The following is a 26,005-nucleotide window of genomic DNA, read 5'->3' as shown; positions in this document are numbered from 1 at the left end:
AAACATCCCTTGCCCCACCGCACTGCAGAGAATGTTCGTCGGCGTCCTGCATGCCACATATAAGGCAGAGCGGGAAATCTACCATGCGAATGTCGTACAATCGTTGGCGGTTGACTGTCTTGCGGTTGATTAGTGTATACCATGACGATCGCGCTGCTGTGGTGAGGAGAGGTGTATGGACAGCTCGCCAAATCTGTCGCGTTTCGTGTTGGGTATTTAAGTTCGACAACATTGCTGCCATGATGACGCCGCAAGTATCGATATGTCTCACGGGTAGTGGGGATTCTTGTAGAAGGTATCTATAACTGAACATAACTAAAATCAACAAAAAATCGCGCGACTTGAGAAAAAGAGGGCGAGATTTTGCCTACCGCCACCGGTGGTTCAAAGGACGTGGGAAGAAGCACATCCAGGATGGCCGACATGATGGCGTGTTGCCGTTGGTTCCAAGTGCGTGGCGTCGCTCGCAGGTATAGAGCTAGAGCAAGGCTTCACAACATACGTGCTCGCGGAGCAAGCTGTGAGCAGCAAGGCGCGAGCACGGAGCAGCGCGAGCACGCTACCCCCACTACCGGACCAGAGCGGAGAGTGGGGAAAGTCACGTGGGGCACACAACAGCTGCCGCCAGTCAATGTAAATCCGCGGCCACCTGCAGGGATATCACTCACGAATTATTACTGCGACAAATGAAACAAATAAAGAAGAATGTACACATGCCACATAATTTTATTAGCTTCGCATTAATTTGTGAACTGTTACACAATAAAAGGTGTCACTGAAGTGTGTGATTCTCGGTTATCTTGTACTTTTTGCCCTTTACAATTGCGTCTATGTTCGGAGTAATTGTTCTTGTGCATTTTAGGCGGAGCGTGCAGTTTAAATTTCGATCAGACAATGCGTTTCTCAGGCGCGTCTTGTTACATTTCATTGCAGAGAACAGTTGTTCACAAACATACGTGGAACCGAACATTGATATTATTGTCGCCACCAGTTTGTGCAAACGAGGAAATCTATCCTGAGGGAAGTGTCTGTAGAATTCCAAAATTTTTTTTATTGTTCTGAAAGTAGTCTCTGTATTCTCTGTCACACTGCAGGTCAATAATTTCTTGCTGCAGCTCAGGACGAATCTCTTAAATATTCGCTGAATATGGAGAGAACAGATCAAAATCACTGTCTAGTGCTGTCGGATCTTGAAAGCGCTGATCAACTAAACTATGTGAGTAACGTTCACAGTCTTTGTGACATCTTGCATGGATGATAATTTAGGAAAATGAGCTAGGTTTCCTGCTTCCAGCTGACTCACCCAAAGTGTCAATTTCATTTTAAAACCTCGTATTCGATCTATGAAATGAGTAATTAGCAGATCTTTACCTTGTAGTAAAATGTTCAAAGCATTCAGATGGCTAGTTAAATCTGCTACGAACGCGAGATCACATTCAAACGTGCGCGCGCATTTCCCCTCCCTCCCTACTCCGCGACCTTGCTCCTGCTCGCGAGCACGTGCCTGAGCAGACGCGAGTACTCGCGCTCAAAACCGGCCAGTTGTTAAGCCCTGAGCTAGAGCCTTGTTCCGCACATCCGTGAGGTTAAGTCCTCCAGAATGGTGTGGGAGAGTTAAAGTTTCGTATTTGATCTTAAACAACATTCCTTGGCTGACATAGTATCCAAAGGCCGCCATTAATCTGTCAGCAACACCATGTGGCATTGGCAGTACCTGTGCCAGGTGCGGCAGTCGCGAGGCCAGGTGAACATTAGTGTAGTCCACCCTTTGGAGCAGGTCGTGCGTTCGGAGTGAATTGTTGCGTATGTGCAGTCGGACGTTCTGGAGGAGACGTCGATAGCTCGCCGCCGCTGATTGCCGTAGCGATCGGGTGAACAACACACCTAAGCATCGCAAGATGTCCACCGTCGTAAACGGACTGTGCAGAGCGTCCAGCCCCCGACCGATGTGCATGATCTTGGTTTTATTCATGTTGACCCTGCTTCCCGCAGCTACTCCATACGTAGTAAGAAGGGTAACCACCTGACTTACTTCGTTCTCCGACCGGACGAGTATCATCAAGTCGTCGGCATATGCACGACACGTGAAGGAGCTCGCACGGAGTCGGACGCCTGTCAGAGTCCGTCTAAGAGTCTGCATCAATGGTTCGAGCGCTATTGTAAACAGTATCATCGACAAGGGACATCCTTGCCTAACTGAGCTGCAGACAGGAATCGTTCCTACCTCCATGCCATTGACTCTCACCGTCGAAGAAGCGCCGCGAAGGAGGCGCGCCGGCCGCGGTGGCCGTGCGGTTCTGGGGCTGCAGTCCGGAACCGTGGGACTGCTACGGTCGCAGGTTCGAATCCTGCCTCGGGCATGGGTGTGTGTGATGTCCTTAGGTTAGTTAGGTTTAAGTAGTTCCAAGTTCTAGGGGACTTATGACCTAAGATGTTGAGTCCCATAGTGCTCAGAGCCATTTGAACCATTTTTTTAAGGAGGCGCTTGTGGACTGTAATAAAATCCTGTGGTATTGAGCATCGTGAGCGGTCTAAATTGATGGGCGCTGACACTCGCTGTCGATTTCGGTATTGGTATGGGCAGTCCCGCCGTGAACTGCGACGGAACGTCCGTGTCAGGGCTCAATAACTCATTATACATCAATACCAACTGGGACATCATTAAATCCGCAAATGCGCGATAAAATTCGAGTGTCAATCCATCTGGCCCAGGGGATTTATGCACCGCACCCTTCGCGAGTGCGCCCCGGATGTCGTCTTCCGTTAGGGGTTACAATAGCGCCTCTGCATCCGGACCATCCGCCTCCGTTTGCATCTGTCGCAAAATTTCTTCTCCTGTCCGATTGTCCGTCGGCGTCCCAGTGAAAAGGAGGCGGTAATGCTCCAGAAACTCAGCAGCAATGTCCTGATGTGACGTCAAGGGCCGACCATCGTCATCATGGAGCACTGTGATTAGGGATCGGCGATTACGCGCATGTCCCTTGGACACATGATGCATGCCAATACGTTCTCCATCGACGTTGTCCAAGCACCGAGCACGGATCGAAAGTCCCTCCAGTCGACGTCTCGTGATCGATAAAATGCTGCCTGAATGCGATGGACTTCCGCTTGACGCTCGGGCGATGGGGCCCTGGAGGACAGGTCGCGGAGCACAAGTGTATCTCGGAGCCATTTCGCTTTTTCCTTGCCATACGTTATGAGAGCTCTTCGTATCGCCGGTTTTGCACACTGCAGCCACCACGAAAGAACCGTACGGTGCAGCGGCAGCCATGTTTCTTCGATCCGCTGGCGACATTCGAGAACCACCAATAAGGATGAATTAAGTTTCCAGGAACTACGACTCCGCCAGACCCGCTGCCGTGGGAGGGTTAACGTGCATAAATATGCAAGGTGATCCGTAAAAGCTGTGGGCCAACGTTCAGCAGCCAACACGTGATCTCTTAATCCGTCAGAAACATAAATCCGATCCAGCCTGCTCGCCGTGTAGCCCTCTCGCTGCCCATGGATCTTTTCCCACGTGTCCATAAGGGCCATGTCCCGGCAGATCGTGTTCAATGCGTGGCAGGAGCTGAAATTAGGAGTTTGATCCTTCGGTGTGAGTACACAGTTGAAATCCCCCCCCCCCCCCTACCAAGATGTGGTCATACCTCCCATGGAGTAGGGGGGCAATCTCCTCCGAGTAGAATCGTGCACGCGCCTGTCGATTGTCAGATCAGGAGGGTGCATAGATGTTGACGATACGAATGCCGTTCACGGTCATAGACAAACCCCGAGCCGAAGGAAGGTAATCGAGATCACACATCGGAATCCCTTCCCGGACTAGTATCGCTGTGCCACGTCCTCCATCTGGAGTCGGCGCTAGGTAAGTGTTGTATCCATGCACGTCGGGAAAAGCAGCATTGCAGGTTTCCTGCATCAGCATAATATCAACGTCTGTGGCGTAAATCATGTCCCGGAGAAGTTGCATCTTTGCAAGCGAACGTGCGGTGTTAATGTTCACTGTGCCCACCTTATATGCTTGGTTCGTTGTCGTTGTCATGCTCGTGTCATGTCATTGAGAACTCCAAGGCCTGTAGTCCACTATTCGTGCTCAGAGGGGGTGCCCGCCAACGGGCTGCCCTCCTTTGTTGTCGTTCCGTGGTGTGCATCCTGTAGGTGAGTGGTCATCATTTGGGGGTGGCAATTCCTGTATGTCTTCGACTGGTTCCGCCCAGTCGCAGTGGTCATCCATCCGAGAAACGTCCTCTGATGTATTTCGACGTGGCTGCCGGGCCATTGGTGTCCCTGACTCCTTCGTCGGCAGCGCTGGGTCAGTCGGTGTCAATGAAGAGGGACCATCTGAAAGGCAGGACATCCGGTCACCATCTGACGGAATCCTGTCAGCGTCCTCTAAAGGCACGTGTTCTGTGTCAGACAGTTCTTCGGCTAGGATACCTTCCGTGTCCCCTAGGCTAGGGGGGGACGTGTCACCCGAACTATGGCGACGCTTTTTGCGACGCTTCGGCGATCGCTGTTTGCGTGCCCTACCCTCTGCTGCCTCACTGTGTTCGTCGATCGTTCGTTGGTCCGTTGCCGGCGCCACTGTCTCGACCTCTACTTCCACGCCGCGTGCTACATGTGAGTTTTCGGAATGTTCCTCCCTCAACTGACGTGACGTGGGTGTAGGGACATTCTCCGAGTCACTTCCATGCTCCCGTAACTCGGTCTGCTCTTGCATAAACACGTCCTTGTCACGCTCCGAACTTGGCAACACCTCCCGGCGGGCCACCGACACGTACGTCATCGGCAGTTGCGTGGGAACTTCTCGCTGTGACGCTTCTCCATGTGGCAGTTGCACGACGCGGCGTTGTATGCACTCCGAGCGGATATGTCCTTCTCCACCACAGCCAGAACAGGTGCGTGGCTGGCCATCGTAGATCACAATAGCTCGACATTCGCCAATGTATAAATAATACGGGATATGTTTAGTAAGGACGATCGGCACCTGTCGCACGCCGTTTAGCACAGGATAGGTACTAAAACTTGCCCAGCGTTCAGGCGTATGACTAAGTACCGTTCCATATGGTCGCAACGATTCAGTAACCATCGATTCTGGCACCTCAAACGGCAATTCAAAGATCCGAATGACCCTCACACCCATTCCTGAAGGAGCTACTGTTACATCGCTGATATGGCCATCAGAGTGTCGAAATTTAAATCCTCTTTGAGCAGCGGAGAGAGTTCTTTCACACGCAGCTTCATCGGTCATCTTTACGTACATTGTACTGCTTACAATGGACAGGTGTATTCCAATTATGTTTGCAGCAGGTAAACGAACTTCTTCCCTCAAAAAACGCTCTATTTCGAAAGCTTTGGGTCTGGCAAATTCGTTGTCTAACGTAAATTGGAGCGTAGTCTTTCGAAAATTGTGTGCCATGGCGATCGAGTCAGACAACACGCGCGAGTACCGGCGGTGTAAACACTTCCTCGTCCACGCGCGCCCGGGGCCGGGGCAGCAGGTCCGTGCCGCACCACCGCCTGAAACAGACTGTGGACCATTCAGCTACCGGGGGCGGACTTTCGAAGCAATGAAAGTAAATTATGTGGTGGGGTAAGACTTGTTACACATTGTTTGCAACTTCTGACCAGGTTTAAGTGCCAAGAGTTAAATACGACGGGGATTCGATGATAATTTGGCCAGCCATTTCGTGGTATCCCATGAGTCCACATGCTCACTCTGCTAGGACGCATTACTGCCGAGTATCATATTATTTGACAATTTGGCTGATCAGGCCCATAGCATGGCACAATTTTTGTTCCCCGGTGGTGATGCTGTGTTCCAAGATGACAGCTCGCATCTTCCAGGATTGGTTTAGTGAACACAAGGATGAATTGTCGGTTCTCTGCTGGACAATACAGTCACCAGATCTTAATATTATTGAACCTCTGTAGTCTAATTTCGAGAGAATAGTGCTTGATCGGTATCCACTTCCATCGCCGTTATCTAAAATTGCCACTACTTTGCAGGAAGAGGGGTATAAATTCGTATTAAAACCATACACGACCTGTACTTATCCATTACTTTGAATGCCAATGGTTTTCCTACACCGTTTTAGGCTTGGTAATGGTTGTGTTTTTGGTGTTTCCATATTTCTGTACAACCCTGTGACTGCTGTTAAACATTCATTATTGCAGAAATGTGTATCTATTAAGTTCGATACTGTAAAAAATAGAGGTTCACAAGAGAAAAAAATGTCAGCTTTAGTAACATTTCTTATTAAATTAGAAGACGAAATCATTTTTTGTGTACAAATAGGTTTTGTGGAAATCAGCTCTAGTGAGTTAATTGATAAATTCACCGTTAAAGAAAGGCTGCGTCTGTTACAATACAATTCACACAAAAGTGTGTTAATTATGTGTGATAGGAGGAAATATTGCTACTTTTAGTGTTTTAAAATTGATTGCAACTCTGTTATACTGTGTCAGATAAATCTATAAACTTCGATGTATTCAAGTAAAAAATTTTAAGTTATTTGTGACTGTACGCCTACCTTGTCAGATATAATCAAAATAACTGTATAAGAAAATAAATTAAGAAATAATTTGAATAAAATAAAAATGGTTCAGTAAATAGTATACACGTACAATATCTATGACAATAATGTACAAGATACTCTGTTGTAAGAGTCAGTACAATAACGTTGCATAATGAGTAGACGTTAGTCAGCAGGAACAGCTGGTTAGATCGGTTGGTAACACCCAACCACTATGTACGTAATAGACTGCAGTTTGTGAACAAGAAAATTTTCAGATAATGAAATAAGGAAACGTTTTATAATTAACGCAAAAAATGGAGAAGTGCGAGCAAAACTCACGCACTGAGGGTTCCGTGAAAGCTTTATCATGTATTCATGTATTCATCCTTCTTGGGAATCGAGGACCTCAACGATTTTTGCTGTTTTCGATGTAAATAATTAAAGATTTCGGCCCTGGGAGTTCGAAGACTGCATCAAATCTCTAAATTAGATCCTCAGACTATCCCGGACACACAAAAGAAAGCGAGCAGGAGACGTCAGTTTACATATGTAGACACAGAAGATTTAATAAAATGTTTTATTTACTTATTTAAGTATGACTACAACTTACATTTTATGTTTGCATACAGTAGCGGTCGTATATTATGCTTTTGACGGATGATGAACGCAATGTATGTTCTAAATGGCAAAAATATATTTTTGTGTGACATAATTACAATTTTTTTTACTTTATTTGTTCAACGGGAAGTACCTTATAGGCTTTGATGAGTAAGTTTGTGAGTATCGAAATATGTGACGTAAATGATCGTATCTTTTTACTGAACTGACTTAGGAACTTAAATTTGTTACGCCGCCAAGGAACCATAGACCTTAATATGTGACATAAATTTGAATTTGATGCGTCTATCCGTTGCTGAGAAAAAGGATTCTTAAGAGTCAGGCAGACAGACGGATAACAAAGCGATTCGTTTATACAGAAGGAGGCACATAAACCTGAAAGGTAGCCAAATCAAGTATTTATTTTCAGAAACAAACCTGAGCAAAAGAATAAATTGCGCAATACATTTATTAGTCACAACGTTATGACCACCCACCTAATAGCCGGTAAGTGCACCTTTTGCACGGATAACAGCGGCGACGCGTCGCGACATGGAAGCAACGAGGCCTTGGTACGTCGCTGGAGGAAGTTGGCACCATAACTGTACACACAATTAACTAACTTCCATACGTTCCGCGGAGGGAGGCGTTGAGCTCTGACGCCACGCGCAATCACATGCCAGATGCGTTCGATCAAGTGCAGATCTGGTGAGTTGCGGCGGGGGGAGGGGGGGAGGGGGCAACAACTTTATCAATTGGGACTCGCCACTGTGTTCCTCGAACCACTGCATCACTCCTGGCCTTGTGACGTGGCGAATTATCTTGTTGAAAAATGCCACTGCCGTCGGGAAACATGATCGCCATGGAGGGGTGTACGTGGTCTGCAACCAGCGTACCATACTCCTTCGCCGTCATGGTGCACGGGCTCCACTGAACCTGTGAATGTCAACGTGGATGTTCCCCAGAGCTTAATGGAGCCACCGACAGCTTGTCTCCATCCCACAGTACAGGTGTCCAGGAGCTGTTCCCCTGGAAGACGATGGACTCGCGCCCTCCCGTCGGCATGATGAAGAAGGTATCAGGATCCATCAGACGATGCAACGCTCTGCCACTGCACCAACGTCCAGTGCCCATTTCAGTCGTAGTTTCCGTTATTGTGGTGATGACATTGCCACATGCATGGGTCGTCGGTTGCAGAGGCCCACCTTTTGGAGTATTCGGCGCACTGCGTGTTCAGACACAATTACATGGTGTCCAGCAGTGAAGTCTGATTGTTCCACCACAGTTCACCGCCTGTCCTGTTTTACTAGTCTCCAGCCTACCACGTCCAACGGTTTTGGCACGTGTTGAAGACACTCGCCACGGCACTCCTCGAACACCCGACAAGTCGTGCAGTTTCCGAAATGTTTGTGCCGAGCCCTCGGGCCATCACGATCTGCTCTCGGTCAAACTCGGATACGTCGCGCGCCTTGCCCATTCTACAAATATGCCGATACTAGATTGCTGGTCATAGTCTCCTGACTGATCAGCGTATACAACAACAGGGGTATTTTTCATTCTCACATGAACTTTAGTTTATATTATAAAAAATAAATTCTTACTGAATAAAAATACTCTCAGGTTAATGCTTTATTTGAGCCAGAGTGTAGTGGCTAGTTACGCAGGCTTACATCTGACATGAGATGAGACAGAACTATGTGTGTGGAGCAGTGGCGTTCGTGCCCCTTGAAATGGATATGGTTCTGTATGGTACGGATGCTCAATAGTTGTTGACAACAAGTGATTCCTGCCCTGAATCTACCAAGTAACAACTGAATCCAAAAACATCATCTAAGTTTAAGAGGTTATGAAAATCTTCCCTGCTTAGCAATAAACTTACAGAGACAGGAGTATTTTAAGACACAGATTGTGTACTGCCTGAATATCGCATATTGCGTCCAGCATTCACAGCCATGCTAACAGTAATTTCTTTAACAATCTGTGGCGCAATTGGTCGTCGGTCTCTCCTAGGAGCAGTTCCTAAATCGCCAGTTAATTCGAACTCCCGAATCAAATTCTTCAAATCGTTTGCGGAAAGTGATCCTCTCCGTATTTCTTTGAAGCATAGATACACGCGATGTGCAGCAGTACTATTGCTCCCAGAATGAAATTTTCACTCTGCAGCGGAGTGTGCGCCGACATGAAACTTCCTGGCAGGTTAAAACTGTGTGCCGGACCGAGACTCGAATTCGGGACCATTGCCTTTCAAGGTTACTTGCCCGCGAAAGGCAAAGGTCCCGAGTTCGACTCTCGGTCCGGCACACAGTTTTAACCTGCCAGGAAGTTTCAGCGCTACTGCTATTATTTTTATAAAACAGCTTTACGAGTAAAGCCCAGTTCACCTTGTCCGGACCCACGTTCACTGTCTCCAACTGTAATGCACAATGATGTTTGTGTTTCACGCGTACGTCGGCGTACCTATACCGGCGCCTAACGTCACTCATGGCATTAACACTGCTAAAAACGCAAATCTTGCAGCGCACAGTCTGAACATCATTCCTCTATGAAGTTGGGCACCGATACGCCAAATAGTCTACCGTCTACACTGGATCAAGTAAGGAAAGTTTAATTATAATCACCCTGTATTTTGCTTCCTTACATCTGCATCTACATCTACATGATTAATGTGCAATTCACACTTAAGTGCCTGGCAGAGGGTTCATCGAACCATTTTCATACTTCTCTAACATTCCACTCTCGAATGGCGCGTGGGAAAAAGGAACACCTAAATCTTTCCATTCGAACTATGATTTCTCTTATTTTGTTATGATGATCATTTCTCCCTACGTAGATGGGTGTCAACAAAATATTTTCGCATTCGGAAGAGAAAGTTGGTGATTGAAATTCCATAAATAGATCTCGCCGCAAAGAAAACCGCCTTTGTTCCAGTGACTACCACTCCAACTCGCGTATCATATCAGCGACACTCTCACACATATTGCGCGATAACACGAAACGAGCTGCCCTTCTTTGCGCTTTTTCGATGTCCTCCGTCAATCCTACCTGGTAAGGATCCCACACCGCGCAGCAATATTCCAGCAGAGGACGGACAAGTGTATTGTAGGCTGTCTCTTTAGTGGGTTTGTCACATCTTCTAAGTGTCCTGCGAACAAAGCGCAATCTTTGTTTCGCCTTCCCCACAATATTATCTATGTGGTCTTTCCAGTTTAAGTTGCTCGTAATTGTAATTCCTAGGTATATAGTCGAATTGACAGCCCTTAGATTTGTGCGATTTAGCGTATACCCAAAATTTATCAGTTTTCTTTTAGAACCCACGTGGAAAACAAACCTGTATTCCTAGAGGCAGCCCCTCTCGGCTGAGGCCTGTGGGACAGTGCGTGGCCGGCAGCCCCAGCAGGTTGAAGATGGCCGTGTAGACGGAGTTTACGAGGTTGCCGTACATGTTGTACAGGTAGCCGGCCGGCGCCACGTATGTGGGGTACAGCAGAACACCGTCATCGCGCAGCAGCTCCTGTACCGTCAATAGAAAATATTTACTGAATGATTGTATATGCAGTAACGACCAAAAAGTAAAGAACGAAATAAACTACACGCACAGACACACACACACACACACACACACACACACACATGCATACGCAGGAAATGGTTCAAATGACTCTGAGTACTATGCGACTTAACCTCTGAGGTCATCAGTCGCCTAGAACGAAATAAACTACACGCACAGACACACACACACACACACACACACACACACACACACACACACACACACACACACACACACACATGCATACGCAGGAAATGGTTCAAATGGCTCTGAGTACTATGCGACTTAACCTCTGAGGTCATCAGTCGCCTAAAACTTAGAACTAATTAAACCTAACTAACCTAAGGACATCACACACATCAATGCCTGAGGCAGGATTCGAACCTGCGACGTAGCGGTCGCCCGGTTCCCGACTGGAGCGCCTAGAACCGCACGGCCACTCCGGCCGGCGCATACGCAGGAGAACTCAATATACACTACTGGTCATTAAAATTACTTCACCAAGACGAAATGCAGATGATAAACGGGTATCCATTGGACAAATATATTATACTAGAACTGACATGTGATTACATTTTCGCGCAGTTTGGGTGCATGGATCCTGATACGCCTGGCATTGAGTCAAACAGAGCTTGGATGGCGTGTACAGGTACAGCTGCCGGTGCAGCTTCAACACGATGCCACAGTTCATCAAGAGTAGTGACTGGTGTACTGCGACGAGCCAGTTGCTCGGCCACCATTGACCAGACGTTTTCAGTTGGTGAGAGATCTGGAGAATGTGCTGGCCAGGGCAGCAGTCGAACGTTTTGTGTATCCAGAAAGGCCCGTACAGGACCTGCAACATGCGGTCGTGCATTATCCTGCTGAAATGTAGGGTTTCGCAGGGATCGAATGAGGGGTAGAGCCACGAGTCGTAATACATCTGAAATGTAACGTCCACTGTTCGAAGCGCCGTCAATGCGAACAAGCGGTGACCGAGACGTGTAACCAATGGCACCCCATACCATCACGCCGGGTGATACGCCAGTATGGCGATGACGAATACACGCTTCCAATGTGCGTTCACCGCGATGTTGCCAAACACGGATGCGACCATCATGATGCTGTAAACAGAACCTGGATTCATCCGAAAAATTGACGTTTTGCCATTCGTGCATCCAGGTTCGTCGTTGAGTACACCATCGCAGGCGCTCCTGCCTGTGATGCAGCGTCAAGGGTAACCGCAGCCATGGTCTCTGAGCTGATAGTCCATGCCGCTGTAAACGTCGTCGAACTGTTCGTGCAGATGGTTGTTGTCTTGCAAACGTCCCCATCTGTTGACTCAGGGATCGAGACGTGGCTGCACGATCCGTTACAGTCATGCGGATAAGATGCCTGTCATCTCGACTGATAGTGATACGAGGCCGTTGGGATCCAGCATGGCGTTCCGTATTACCCTCCTGACCCCACCGATTCTATATTCTGCTAACAGTCGTTCGAACTCGACCAACGCGAGTAGCAATGTCACGATACGATAAACCGCAATCGCGATAGGCTACAATCGTAACTTCACCAAAGTCGGAAACGTGATGGTACGCATTTCTCCTCCCTACACGAGGCATCTCAACAACGTTTCACCAAAAAATGCAGGTCAACTGCTGTTTGTGTGTGAGAAATCGATTGGAAATTTTCCTCGAGTCAGCACGTTGTAGGTGTCGCCACCGGCGCCAACCTTGTGTGAATGCTCTGAAAAGCTAATCATTTCCATATCACAGCATCTTCTTCCTGTCGGTTAAATTTCGCGTCTTAGTACGTCATCTTCGTGGTGTAGCAATTTTAATGGCCAGTAGTGTAATTTGAACGTATGAAAGACATGCCAGACGCCAGGAGCAATGTCACTCGTGTAGTGTTCGCTTCCTTGTTAGTTACGTGATCCACGTATGATTTGAACGATTCTTTTATCAAAGTGATGTGGAACGAGTCAGTTTACAGAATGTGAATAAATGACTACTGTTAACATTAGTGAACACGTTATTGCTTTAATCCTACTCATACAACTACAGATAAAGACAAGAATTTTTCCCTCTGGCTAGGTTTTTAACAATGGAATAGAAGGAATAGTCCAGGAGAAATGATCTTAAGTTAGATTTAAAACTTGCTTTGCTATCTGTCAGACATTTTGTATTGTTGGAGAAATAATCAAAACTTTTTGTTTCTGCATATTTAACGCGTTTCTGAACCACTGAAAGCTTTAGAAATGAGCAATAAAGGTTCCACCGACTTAAATCCCATCGAACACGTGTGGGGTACGTTATACAGACGTATTGCAGCACATCCGCACGCACCAACCACCATCCAGCAGTTGTCGACCGTGCTGGTGCACCACTGAAACGCCTAAAGTAGAGAGGATATATAATGTGGACTGGCAAGCCCAGAAAAGTGTTTCTGAAAAAGAGAAATTTGTTAGTAAATTTAGTGTAAATTTAAGTGTTATAAGGTATTTTTCTGAGAGAAAAGTGAACGATAAGCAGTTCAGACAGGAAGAGAATAGATTCTCTTAAAATTTGATGCTGCAGAAGAATTCTGAAGATTAAATGGGTAGATCGCATAACTATTGACCAGGTAGTGAACGAATTGGAGGAAAAAGAAATTTATGGCACTTCTTGACAAAAAAATTGGATTTGTTAAGACACTTCCTGAGTCATCAAGGGATCGTCCATTTGTAATGGAAGGAAGTATGGGAAGTAAACTGAGTAATGGGACACCGAGGACTGAGCACAGCAAACAGGTTCAGATAGATAGAGGTTGTGTTAGTTATACTGAAATGAAGAAGCATAGGACAGACTAACGTGGAGGGCTGCAATGAGAACACAACAACGTCTACAATTTAACTACATTGCCATTTCTAATATTGTATTTGTAGTACGGGGGAGAGTCTTTCAGTACCTGAAACTGCTGACCCCTGACACCAGATGAATTACTATTATCATTATTACTATGTACAGCTATTGTACTATGGTCATTGCAATGTTAACTGAAAATAGACACTTTGTGGATGTCTTGTTAATCGTATAACATGACCTGCTGATCGTATCTTAAAATGTAAAGTGTACTGCCTGACCAAAAAAAAAGTGAAGCAACCCGAAAGGTAGGAGGAAACGAAATGGAACTTCACGGATAGGGTGTGTAATGTTATTTCAGTGATTACAATACCGAGTCAAATTTATAAAGAACCTGGCAGTATGAGTCCAGTTATCAGTGTGGAGTTGCACTCCCTCTGGCCTGTGTGTATGCACTGATTCGGTTGGGAATGGCGTCATATATAACCTCTGCTGAGGCAAGCCGTCCCACAGCTGTTGTAAATGGTCCCTGTTATGATGAAACTGAAACTTGGACGGAGTTGACCCCTGAGCGTATCCCAGATATGTTCTGTTGTGCACAGATCTGTGGTCTTGTTGGATACGATACTACCTAAACATCACGCAGACACTTCATAGAGAAGCGTGCCATAAGTCGACGAGCATTGTTCAAAAATAGAACCACGATACTGTTCCACGAGAGGCGACACACGTGTTCGTAATGACGACAAAGTTCCCTCAGTCACTATTAGCCGTGACCCGAATTCGTACCCGACGGCTCTCCACACCAAGACGTCAGGAATAACACCGTTGTGCCTCTTCAAAACATTGGAAGAACGAGACCTCTTCCCAGGTAGCCGTCATATTGGCAGACGATTGTCATCCGGGATAGCGCAGAACCACAATTCATCGCTGGAAACAATACGTGCTACCATCAGACCGAAGGAGGTGGCGCAGTGGTTGGCACACCGGACTTGGCCTCGTGAGGACGACGGTTCAAACTCGCGTATGGCCATCCAGGTTTAGGTTTCCAGTGATTTCGCTAAATCGGTCCAGGCAAATGCCGGTATGGTTCCTTCGCGCAGCCGATATCGTTCCTCTCCTTGACACAATCCGAGCTTGAGCTCCGTCTCTAATGACCTCGATGTCGGTGCGACACCAAACCCAATCTTCCTTTTTCCACCATCATCAGCCGCCCATGCTTTCCAGACATGGCACCACTCCCAACGATTCGGTGGCTCTTGTAGTGGAAACGGCAGCCAGCCCGTGGAACGGTAATTGCTTCTGGTCGCCGACCAATGATGGAGGATTACACGGAATTTTGCAGGGAGTCCCTTACTTAATCTCGGATGGCAGGGACTGATGTGCATAGGTTATAATGTGATTAGTGCACAATACTACACTCTCCGTTGTGGCTCCGTTGTGGTGATCAGACGTGGTCGATCGCATCCTTGACGACGAGTGTGCCTGCCCACCAGTCCCCATGTAGTCCAATTTTGGGACATTGTCACATCCTAATACCCCAAACATCTAGATACTGCACGATTCGATCAGCCGGCCAAATGGAGATCTACACCGACGCGGCTTTCAAACTCTGTTAGGTACTGGTAACGCTGTGTCACATGAGTAAGCGGCATTTCTTTGTCCTTCACAGTGATCACTCAACACTTGACACTGTGCACACCTCTTATATACCCCACCCGAACTGGTAACAACAGTAAACAAGAATAATGCTATTACAGTCTGATGGCCATTCTACCCGTCACAAATAATTGCAGTATAATCAACCACAGGCTCGCCAGTGGTATGTGCGTGCTCGAAGTTAAACTGACTTCCGACCGTGTCTTCTGGATGCTCCATTTTTTTTGTCAGACAGTGTAATGCATAAATCAAAAATAAATTATTGACAGGTCTGCTTTGAGCCGTGGCGGGACCGGCGTCATTAGTATCTCTGACATGAGTACGATCGATTTCCTAGTAGCGAGGTTTGTCTTGGGGCTTCGGCCGGCTCGGGATATAAGCGAGTGCCGACCGCGAGTAAGGAGAACAACGCTTTGAGAACGGAAGGCGGCGGTGCGTGAGTTGGCTATTGGCTGGCGGGCAGAAGTGAAGACGGCGTGCCTGAGGCCGGGCGGCGGTTATCACGTGGTTACACTGGAGGCGGCTGGAGTTGGCCGACGCTGTGCATTCTCCGGCAACCTCGTGAGCTGTGAAGGTGCCCAGGTACCCTCTTCCTTGGAGGGACAGGCTGAAAGGTCTTGCGAAGTGATGGTCTGACATCTTCGCAAAATCCCACCAGCATCAAGACACCCAGTTAAGTACTCTAATTACTAAGAGCGCATAGTTAACTGTGATTGTGATCGCTCTTGGTGTAGTAAGACATTGCCGGACGCGTGATGTTACGTGTGTTCGATTTCATTTGATGCCTTTTACTGAGCGTGTGCTCTGCTTCCGCATAATATTGATGTATTTGCAGAATGTAAGTTCATTAGCTATTATTAGCAAGTGTTTAATTTGCTTACGATATCGATTAATCCATATCAATATGACCTCTGCGGGCAATCTGAGTTTTTATTTCTACAGGTTACCGTGTTGAGCTTTGCAGGACCACTTAAGGTGGCCAATATGTGTGTCATTAAGTTCTAGTGAGTGTCGGTTCTCGTGAGCCAATTCATTTCCCACTCAGCGTTTGTTTATCAGGTACTGTTTCACTTAAAGAAAGGATTTGCGAGTGAAATTAGTTGCTGTTTAGCCTAGATTTTATAATATTAATTTACTGGTCAGTCTTGAATGTTAAAGTTAATATATATATATATATATATATATATATATATATATATATATATATATATATATATATATATTTTACCTGATGTTGTCGGGTGAGGCCTGTGTTTCTTACGGGCGATGGACTTCGCCTGAGTTCTTGTGTTCCTCTTCGGTAGAGTTTTCTGGGTTCACATTTCGGTGGCCTACTCGACGTGGGGTTGCAAACGGAGCCACGTCTTGGTTCGAAGTTAAGTATTACTTCCCTCAGTCGGCTCCACAATTCGTGATTAAACTTCGGCCTTACAAGCTTGGCCCTTACTTCTGTTGTTACACATTTATGATTGTACAAAGTTGTAACTTTCTATGCCCTAAAAGCCCATCTTACAAGCCAATGGGCATTTGAATAATTTTGTGGTTCGCTCTGCAAGGTTCTCTAGTCTAGTAATTTGAAACATTGCCCAAGTTACGTTTTAATAAATTAGTTCTAAGTTGTTGTTGTGGTCTTCAGTCCTGAGACTAGTTTGATGCAGCTCTCCAAGTGTTAGCTATGATATGTTCTAAGTATTCGTGTTAAAATTGAGGCTGTGTGTCCACTGTTATTTTACATGTAATGTTAAAGTATTGGAATTGAAAGGGTCTTAAATAACGTCTCTTAACTAGAGTTTTGTTGTTAAAGTTATGGCCAAATTCAGCCTTAGTGGCGTTTCTCAATGTTTATTGGAGATCGTTGCCTAATAATTTATTAACTTGCTTATGATTTTATGTAACGAGTGTTTCGTAAATAATCTTTCCTGAGTGGCGTCTGTCAATTTTTATGTGAGATTGTTTTTGGTAGTTAATAAACACGTTGGAATTGAAATGTTCACTTTATTAGGTCAGCCCTTCCACTCCCTTTAGATATAAAGGTTAAACAAAGCAGGTGTTAAGTAAAACTGTTCCATGCTTAAATCTAACACAATGAATGTTCATGTTACTCTACGTTCAAGAGAAATAGTAAGAAAAGTAACAAGCAGGCACTAGCAGGAACAGTTAGGTACTAACTTTAGAGCATATGTAATTTTACAATGACTTTTAGCAGCCACCAGCAGCTGAAAGCAATCTGTACATACACGCATGTAGAGTTTGAAACTTGCGGTGGCCTTGTTCAGCGTCGCCTTCACGTCGTCTGGAGTCAGCTTCTGCAGCCTGTAGCCCAGCTCATATGCCAACACGTAGGCGTTGTGTGGCAACTGCCCCGTCATGAAATGAAGTAGCGTCGTTCCGAGACAGTCCCTATACTGTCAACAAACGTAGAAAAGTCTTACTACAGCCATATAAACATCTTTCAAAAACCTCATGACAATGAACTGCGCTAACTGGATTTTATTAGTACTATTTGTTTCGGCCGTAAGCCATCATCTGGTACCTAACAACACAACATTCCAAATTTGTAGAACAACATTAAGACAATGCAAATAGGCGCCTAACAATCACATAATTTACTTACTAAAATCACTTAAAACATTTCATATGTCATGAATATTTAAACAGAAAGCACTGAATATTTTAATCCACATGAAACACGCAATACAAAAACTCATTCATAGCATTTACAATTGCAGCAATCTTCCTGTTCATATCAGATGACAACAAATACAAAGTGACTTGGTATCGCACCGGAAGATCTTGTTACGCTGAAGATATATCAACGAAGATATATCGATGCGTTCACTATTCAGTTACAAACTGTCACAAATAACGTACAGAAAGCTAAATCTTATCTCCATTATCGTTATGTAGCACAGTAATTTTTTTTGTACAGTCATGCCATCCTAACACACAGAAAAAGATACAGTGTCTGAGTTGATGTGGTCACTATGTAAATTGCAGTGTTGCAGTATTGTACAAATTATAGAGTAGGCTATAAACAAAAACGAGACCTAATACAAAAACGATCCAATAACTATCACGTACTAAAAGTTAGTGACAGGATAAGGTGAGATCTTGTAATTGTGTGACTCATCCGAGTAATTACGTATCCCTGTCCATAGGCCTTTCCAGCTCTATATAACTTGCTGATGATGCAGAAGATATATACAAGATTCATTATTCTGGTAACGTAGAGTAAAAGTACAGAGAGTGAAGAAGTAGGGCACTGGAATTGCTGAACTCATGCTAATCAGATCAACAAACCACACTTATCTCCAAAGCATGTTGAAATAGTAAAAATCTGTAGATGACTATGCATTTGAGTCACATCAATAGGTTATTCATCAATCAACCTGCACTAAAAATACAGAAATTCCAAGAGTAAAACTCTACCTATATTAAAATCTGACAACAGATACTTTCACGTAAAAAGCGTAACTTACCATATGTCAAACCGGTTTTATTCGTACTCATAAATTTAAGTGATTTTCGTAAGTGTATTATTATGTGATTGCTAGGCGCTAATTTGTGTTGTCTTACTGCTGTTCGATAAATTTGGAATGTTGTGTTGTTAGCTGCCAGATGATGGCTTACGGCTGAAACGTACTAACAAAATCCACTTAATGCATTTCTGTATTTTTTTAAACACATATCGACTGCTGAAAACTGCCTGAAAGAAAACCATATAAACATGGTCGTTTCAGCCCGGCAAGCCCAAAATGGCCACCACGACTTAAACTAGACGCTCAGTGTTTTAAGCTAAACGACCTGTCACACCGCAGTCTAAATGAACCAGATGCTTGATGTGAAGTTCACATCAACAATCTTGTTTAAATTAAAATGTTGCACCATATAAAAACTATTTTTCTAATTCCACATTTTTCTTTACAGATCAAAATTAATCAGACAGCTGATGAATTTCATATACCTGGTTCACTAAAAGTCCGCGTCACAGCTAGTGAAATACAAAAACAGTAAAGCAACAAGCCGTTTTGTATAATCCACGTCACCCACTTTGTTGTCACACAGTGCAATCTTCTCAGAATGTCTAATTAAACAGAACAGTGGTACTACGTGAAGAGAAAGTAACACTTGAATATCATAATAATAAATGACTTATTTAAACATTATTAGTTACTTTTAATGGTTTAGTGATACCTTCAGCAGCCATTCTCTTTATTTAAAATACTATTGTAGAATTTCAGCCTTAGGTCGTTTTCAAGTATTCTGTGAACGATGTGGTATATTATGCAATGTACGTCTCGCTCCTATGACTGCACGTAGTTGTTGCAAAGTAAATTAGAAATAGTTTTCACTATTTTAGAAGCACATAAAGTAAAGAGAATGGCAGCTGAAGGTATCACGAAATCGTTCAAAAAATTCATCGCAGTTGAAGACTATCACTATGAAGATTATATCATCCGTTATATTCGAAAATAAAATAGAACAATGGAATCTCGTTTATCCAGACTGTGGGAGCGTAAATCATCAGTATTAGCGAAAATCCAGCAACTGCGAAAATTCTGAAAAATGATTACTTAAATGCCTTAACGACACACGCTATACCCACTTCCACAAAACGACTCAAATTGTACCATTTTTCACATGTTCTGACTGGAGATAAAAACACTGAGTTCCACACACCGTCCGTCCAAAAATTCCGACAAACGAGGTTCCATTGTAGAAATAAACAAAAAAATTAAAGATATTTTTTTAAGGTAATTTCTGAAAAATCGGTAACAGATATACAGTAGAGTATTTGAAAAACTGGTCATGGTTTTTAAAACTAAGCATCCGATTAGTCTGCTTGAAAAGGAAACTCTACAATCAGTATATATCACCAGTTTCGACTTTTGAACTTGGAACCTGGAGTTTCCATGCAAAAAACTGAGGGTTCCTCGGCAAGCAACGAATGGGTGCATGTTGGAGGGTACGAAGACAGACAGGAAGACAAATAAATGGATCAAGGAGGCTGTAATTGCGACAGTAATGAAAATGAAATGAGGAAGGGCGACACATGTGAGCATACAAGTACGAAATGTTGGCAATTGTACCAGGTACTTCCAAATTCAAGAACAGACCTGACAGAAGTTTGATGTCGGATGAAAAACATCTAGGAGAAATATGGATGTGTATAACTCAGGACCGTTGTGCATGGAGAACTCTCGAGCACGCCTTTATCAAAAAGTTGAAGTGAACTGATTGACAATAGAAGTAATGTTGTTGTTGTTGTTGTTTTGATGATGATGGTGGTGGTGGTGGTGGTGGTGGTGGTGGTGGTGGTGGTGGTGGTGGTGGCGGTGATGATGGTGATGGTGGTGGTAATAATGATTATGGTGATGATGGAGACCATCATCATCACGGAAGTTATGATAGTGGTGATCATAATTACGTTGATGATGATCATCGTCACCATGGTGAGATCATGCTGGTTAGAGAGTGTCTCATGTTATCAGTACACCATTAAAACAGAGTGTTTCAGGAGGAATGGTAAATATTTTAGGAGGTGATAGTACAGAGTAATTTAAGTAACACATACCTACAACATGCGTACCCGTTTGACTGGTTACAAAGGAAAAGCTGTTTACAGAGATATGTTTCCACTTCGTATGTTGGTATTCCAGTTCCTGTAGATTTATTTATCGATTGTAATTTTAATTTTGAATTTAAAGTTGTGATGTTCTCCTTGAGTTTACATAACTGAACTTTTCAACAGTTATTGTGATCATGATTTATTGACCAACTGCATGGTATCGTTTGAGCATGTCGCACATATCTACAAATGTCGATTTGTGTTTATGTACGGATTTTGTAATTGAAACACTGCTGTTGCTGCTGCTGTGCGCCTGTAGAAAATAGATAATTTCCTAAGCAGATTGAATAATGTTTACTCATGTTTAAAGCAAACTGTGTGAGACTCATGAAGTGGTTGGTTGGTTGGTTTGGGGAAGGAGACCAGACAGCGAGGTCATCGGTCTCATCGGATTAGGGAAGGATGGGGAAGGAAGTCGGCCGTGCCCTTTGAAAGGAACCATCCCGGCATTTGCCTGGGCGATTTAGGGAAATCACGGAAAACCTAAATCAGGATGGCCGGACGCGGGATTGAACCGTCGTCCTCCCGAATGCGAGTCCAGTGTCTAACCACTGCGCCACCTCGCTCGGTGAGACTCATGCAGTGTCCAGCGGCCATCTGAACATGCGAATGAACAGAGTGCGAATCACTCGCTTGTTAGAACGTGGTCATTCAACAGATACACAGTCGGAGTTCCACATACAAGAATGTGGCGTGCGTTACATAGGCACCGCCCCTAATCATTTACAGCAGGTTCAAATAATCCTTGGCAGATAGGGAGCACCATCACAGATTCGTGGATTAGTGACCACAAGGTTGTTGTAGCAAGACTGAATATTGGAATGTCCAAATCTACCAAAAATAAACACAAAATAAATTTATTTAAAAAACAAGTAAAATTACGCTTACGCATCCTAAGAGACAGTCTCCACTCCTTCCAATCTGACTACGTAAGCGTAGAGCAGATATTACTTAAATACTAAAAAAAAGCATCGACGGCAACAGAGATATACATCAAATAAATTAATACGAGATGGTACTGATCCCCTATGGAACACAAACAGGTCAGAACACTGTTGCTGAAGCAGTGAAAAAAGCGTGCCAAGTTTAAAAGAATAGAAAATCACCGATTGGCAAAGGTTTATAGAAACTCGACTGTTAGCGTGATTGTCAATGTGATATGCTTTTAATAGTTTCCAGAACGAAATTATATCTCGAAATCTGGCATAAAATCCAAAGAGATTCTGGTCATACATAAAGTATACTAGTGGCAAGGTGCAATAAATAACTTCACCGTTAACCCCAATCTTCCTTCCCTTCCTTACCTCCACTGTGCGATAGCAATGGTAATGTTGCTGACGAGAGTGCCACAAAAGCAGAGTTGCTGAGACAAGTTTTCCAAAATTCGGTCACGAAACAAGACGAAGTTAATTTTCCAGCATGATGAACTTAGACGTAGATATTCTTGATGCACCGAACTCTTGAAAACGAGCTTTCAACATTATTGGAAATGGCTCCTTTGGCTACAAGAATGGGTATTTTCTTGCAGTATCGGGGGACTCCTGCACATTCTAGTCATTATTTGACTCGTCATCTAATGCCAACATTCCCTGGAAGATGGACTGGCAGCAAACGGTCACTTTTCTTGGCCAACAAGATTTTTTTTGCCTGTGGCAATGGTTGAAAGGCGAAGTCTTCAAAGAAAAAATAAGCAGAAATGATCCGTCACAGTATGAATAAACTGCCTCCATAAAAGATTGTCATAGCGACTGCACAAATCGAAAGCGCGTTGAAGTCGGAAGCGGAACTTAAAAAATAAACTTTCAACTCAATCATTTGCCTCCTCTCAACACCTATTTGTTTGGGTTGCAATCTAACTTTTATACCTTCTGTGAACAAAAAAAAAAAAATAATTGTATGTATATGAAATGTTTTATTCGAATTAGTCCGTATTTGTAATTAGTCTGTTTCAAATTAGTCTGTATTTACCAATCCTCCTTAAGCACTGAGTATTTTATAAAATATTCAGTGTATTGTTACACGATTTTACTACGAAAATCGTACCTATTTTTCTGTGCGATCATTCCTCGTAACCTTTTTATACCCCTGGAAACAAAAGAAATTATGAATATTTAACGTGATAGTCTGGTCTTTCGTAATAATCTTCCAGGGACCTTGAAAATAGAATGAGATTTTCACTCTGCAGCGGAGTATGCGCTGATATGAAACTTCCTGGCAGATTGAAACTGTGTGCTGGACCGAGACTCGAGCTCGGGACCTTTGCCTTTCGCGGGCAAGTGCTCTACCAACTAGCTACCCAAGCACTTGGGCAGCTCAGTTGGTAGAGCACTTTCTCGCGAAAGGCAAAGGTCCCGAGTTCGAGTCTCGGTCCGGCACACAGTTTTAATCTGCCAGGAAGTTTCACCTTGAAAATATCCTACGATTACGATGCTTGTTTATAATTTATAGTGAAATTTATCAAAAAGGAGGTGGGTATATGCCAGCTGTGAAGGCAAAAAGTGTGACATAACACGGGATCTGTCCAATAACGTGATATTTACATGGTGCAACAGATGAAGCTGGCGTGTGTCGAAATGCATTGATTTCATTTTTTCCCCGAAATCTTTCACCGGAAAAGTGTTCTCTCTCTCTATATTACAGTCTTCCATTTGGTTCAAATGTGTTTAAGCCCGTTTTAAAAAGACACTCGGTAATTAGAAAAGTCACGAATGTTGACGAAAGAGCAAAAAAAATAACAGCTGGATATTGTCATGTTGTTCTGCAGAAGATAGGCTCATAATAGAAAAGACAGCGCCGTCGTTATCTGAAGACATGAAGAGGTTTCATTGAGATGATGAATGTTCGTTACGTTTTTAAGTCGACTGACACGTATGATCCGCTCTGCTAGTAATGATTGTGTGTTAAGGTACATAAATACGAAACATGTTTGCGGAATTACGACGAGTGGACACCCATCTTAAGCAGGCATAACAGACTGCAGCCCTTTTCAGAGCTCTTCGAGACACACACACACTTCTTATGTTGTAATTATCGGTTGGACAAGTATAACATGTCACTCGTCTTTCCACTTCTCCATACTTTTTTTCAAGGGTGACACCTAAATGCATCATTTCCTGAAAAAGAAAATCTTACCTTTGGCGCCATTGGATGCTGAAGACCCTTAACACTCACAATCGTCGGTCCTGTTAGCTCAAGGGAATGTGCGAAGCCCTTGATTTGTACCTATAAAAAAAAACAATGTTGCAGGTAAATTCTAATAAAATTGAAGTATTTTAGAATTGACTTACGTGAATTAAAGTCATCGATTTTTCAGATCCCTACCTATGTATTCTACATATAGTGTATCACAATACGTTCGAGTAAGATATAACGTCAGAAATAAAAATATAATGTCAGCAGGTAATTCTTGTACACTTTGCCGTACTCAAGAAAAAAAAATGGTTCAAATGGCTGTGAGCACTATGGGACTTAACATCTGTGGTCATCAGTCCCCTAGAACTTAGAACTACTTAAACCTAACTAACCTAAGGACATCACACACATCCATGCCCGAGGCAGGATTCGAACCTGCGACCGTAGCAATCACGCGGCTCCGGACTGAGCGCCTAGAACCGCTAGACCACCGCGGCCGGCGTACTCAAGAGGGATGTTAAAGTAAATTTCTCCTTTGTATCTCTACTCAGTCGTTCTATTAATGAAAACAGAGTCTTGAAGTATAATGAAGTGAAATCTGTTGTGGGTTGGCAGGAGAGCCAACACCGGGTTACAAGAGGAAGCCGAAAGGCACGCGTTTTAGCTCACGCAGGCTGGCGTGAGGTCTGGAACAGGACAAGGAAATTAGAATTTAGAAAAACGGACGTAGCTGGTGGAATACTTGACTTTAATCCATAAATGGTGAACGTCGGTCTTGACGGTACATTATTACAGTATCAATAGTAACTGGTACTGGCGCCTTGCTAGGTCGTAGCAAATGACGTAGCTGAAGGCTATGCTAACTATCGTCTCGGCAAATGAGAGCGTATTTTGTCAGTGAACCATCGCTAGCAACGTCGGTTGTATAACTGGGGCGAGTGCTGAAAGTCTCTCTAGACCTGCCGTGTGGCGGCGCTCGGTCTGCAATCACTGATAGTGGCGGCACGCGGGTCCGTCGTATACTAACGGACCGCGGCCGATTTAAAGGCTACCACCTAGCGGTGACACCACAAAATCAATGTCAGTCCCGTTCAAACCTGCGAAATTCACTTTACAGGCAATATAAAATGAAAAAATGTTCAAATTTGTGTGAATTCCTAAGGGACCAACTGCTTAGGTCATCGATCCCTAGACTTACGCACTACTTAAACTAGCCTACGCTAAGAACAACACACATATACACACCCATGCCTGGGGGAGGATTCGAACCTCCTGCGGGAGTGCAATAAAAAATGATACCAGGTAAATAAGTATCACGTACGTTGCTAATAACCCTGGCAGAAAATCTGATGGCAACATCTACAGAAAACAAATTTATAACGCTCCAACATAAAGATCCAACATATTGTTGTCACGGTAACATATCAATACTGGTAAAGAAAGTTTGGAAACTGAAGTACTGTAAACTATCTTTTGCTGTGGATACAGGAATTGAAATATTTAAATACGAGTAATCCAAAACGGATAACCAGTTCGTTTAATGTTCTGAAGTTTAATGCAATACCATACACTCTCATCTTGCTACACCTAATACATTACATTACATTATAAAATGTAGATGGAACTATAATACTGCTGAATTTTAAGCAACAATTACCTTCTCGGCTCGGATATTCTGCCTCTCATTCAGGGTCTGGATAACCTTATGCATAGCCTCCTTCAGTTCAGGTTGGACCCTCGAGCTTGTCATGCTACCATTTTCTTCCATGTAGAGCACGCGCAGTGTTTTAATGTCCACCTAGATAATAGATTATGCAAAGAGACACATAAGATTTATGCAACACATAATATTTACGCAAGCAGTCAAAAAAAAAAAAAAAAAAACAGTTCACACATTCGTACGAGGAAGTTTTGCTCGTCGCCAACAAGACGTTACGTATTTTATGATATATTGTTTTTTGTTCTTGCATTCTGGATTCTGTGCAAGGTTCTGATTTCAAATTTCGCTACATGACTTCCGTGAATCGTTTTACCACAACATGCACATAAGGGGCAGAAACGATTTGAGGAAATTGGGCTTTGAGGTTGCGTCAACGAAGTGTGA

At 44.0% G+C, this 26,005-nt stretch overlaps 1 protein-coding gene across 2 annotated transcripts in view; it reads right to left on the bottom strand.

The window, feature by feature from the left end:
• Positions 1–26,005, bottom strand: part of LOC126197644 (fatty-acid amide hydrolase 2-A-like) — a 189,194-nt gene that overhangs the window by 10,403 nt on the left and 152,786 nt on the right. For both annotated transcript variants that reach the window (XM_049934654.1, XM_049934653.1), the window contains 4 exons: positions 25,559–25,699; positions 23,902–23,991; positions 17,378–17,545; positions 10,441–10,623 (listed from right to left, as the gene is read on the bottom strand). In XM_049934654.1, the coding sequence (XP_049790611.1) occupies positions 10,441–10,623; positions 17,378–17,545; positions 23,902–23,991; positions 25,559–25,699 (582 nt within the window). The remainder of the gene's footprint in view (positions 1–10,440; positions 10,624–17,377; positions 17,546–23,901; positions 23,992–25,558; positions 25,700–26,005) is intronic.

Source organism: Schistocerca nitens, chromosome 1, assembly GCF_023898315.1.
Source record: "Schistocerca nitens isolate TAMUIC-IGC-003100 chromosome 1, iqSchNite1.1, whole genome shotgun sequence".
Classification (NCBI taxonomy): Eukaryota; Metazoa; Arthropoda; class Insecta; order Orthoptera; family Acrididae; genus Schistocerca; species Schistocerca nitens.
Note: the sequence above shows the minus strand (reverse complement) of the source record. Positions and strands in the feature narration are given on the sequence as shown.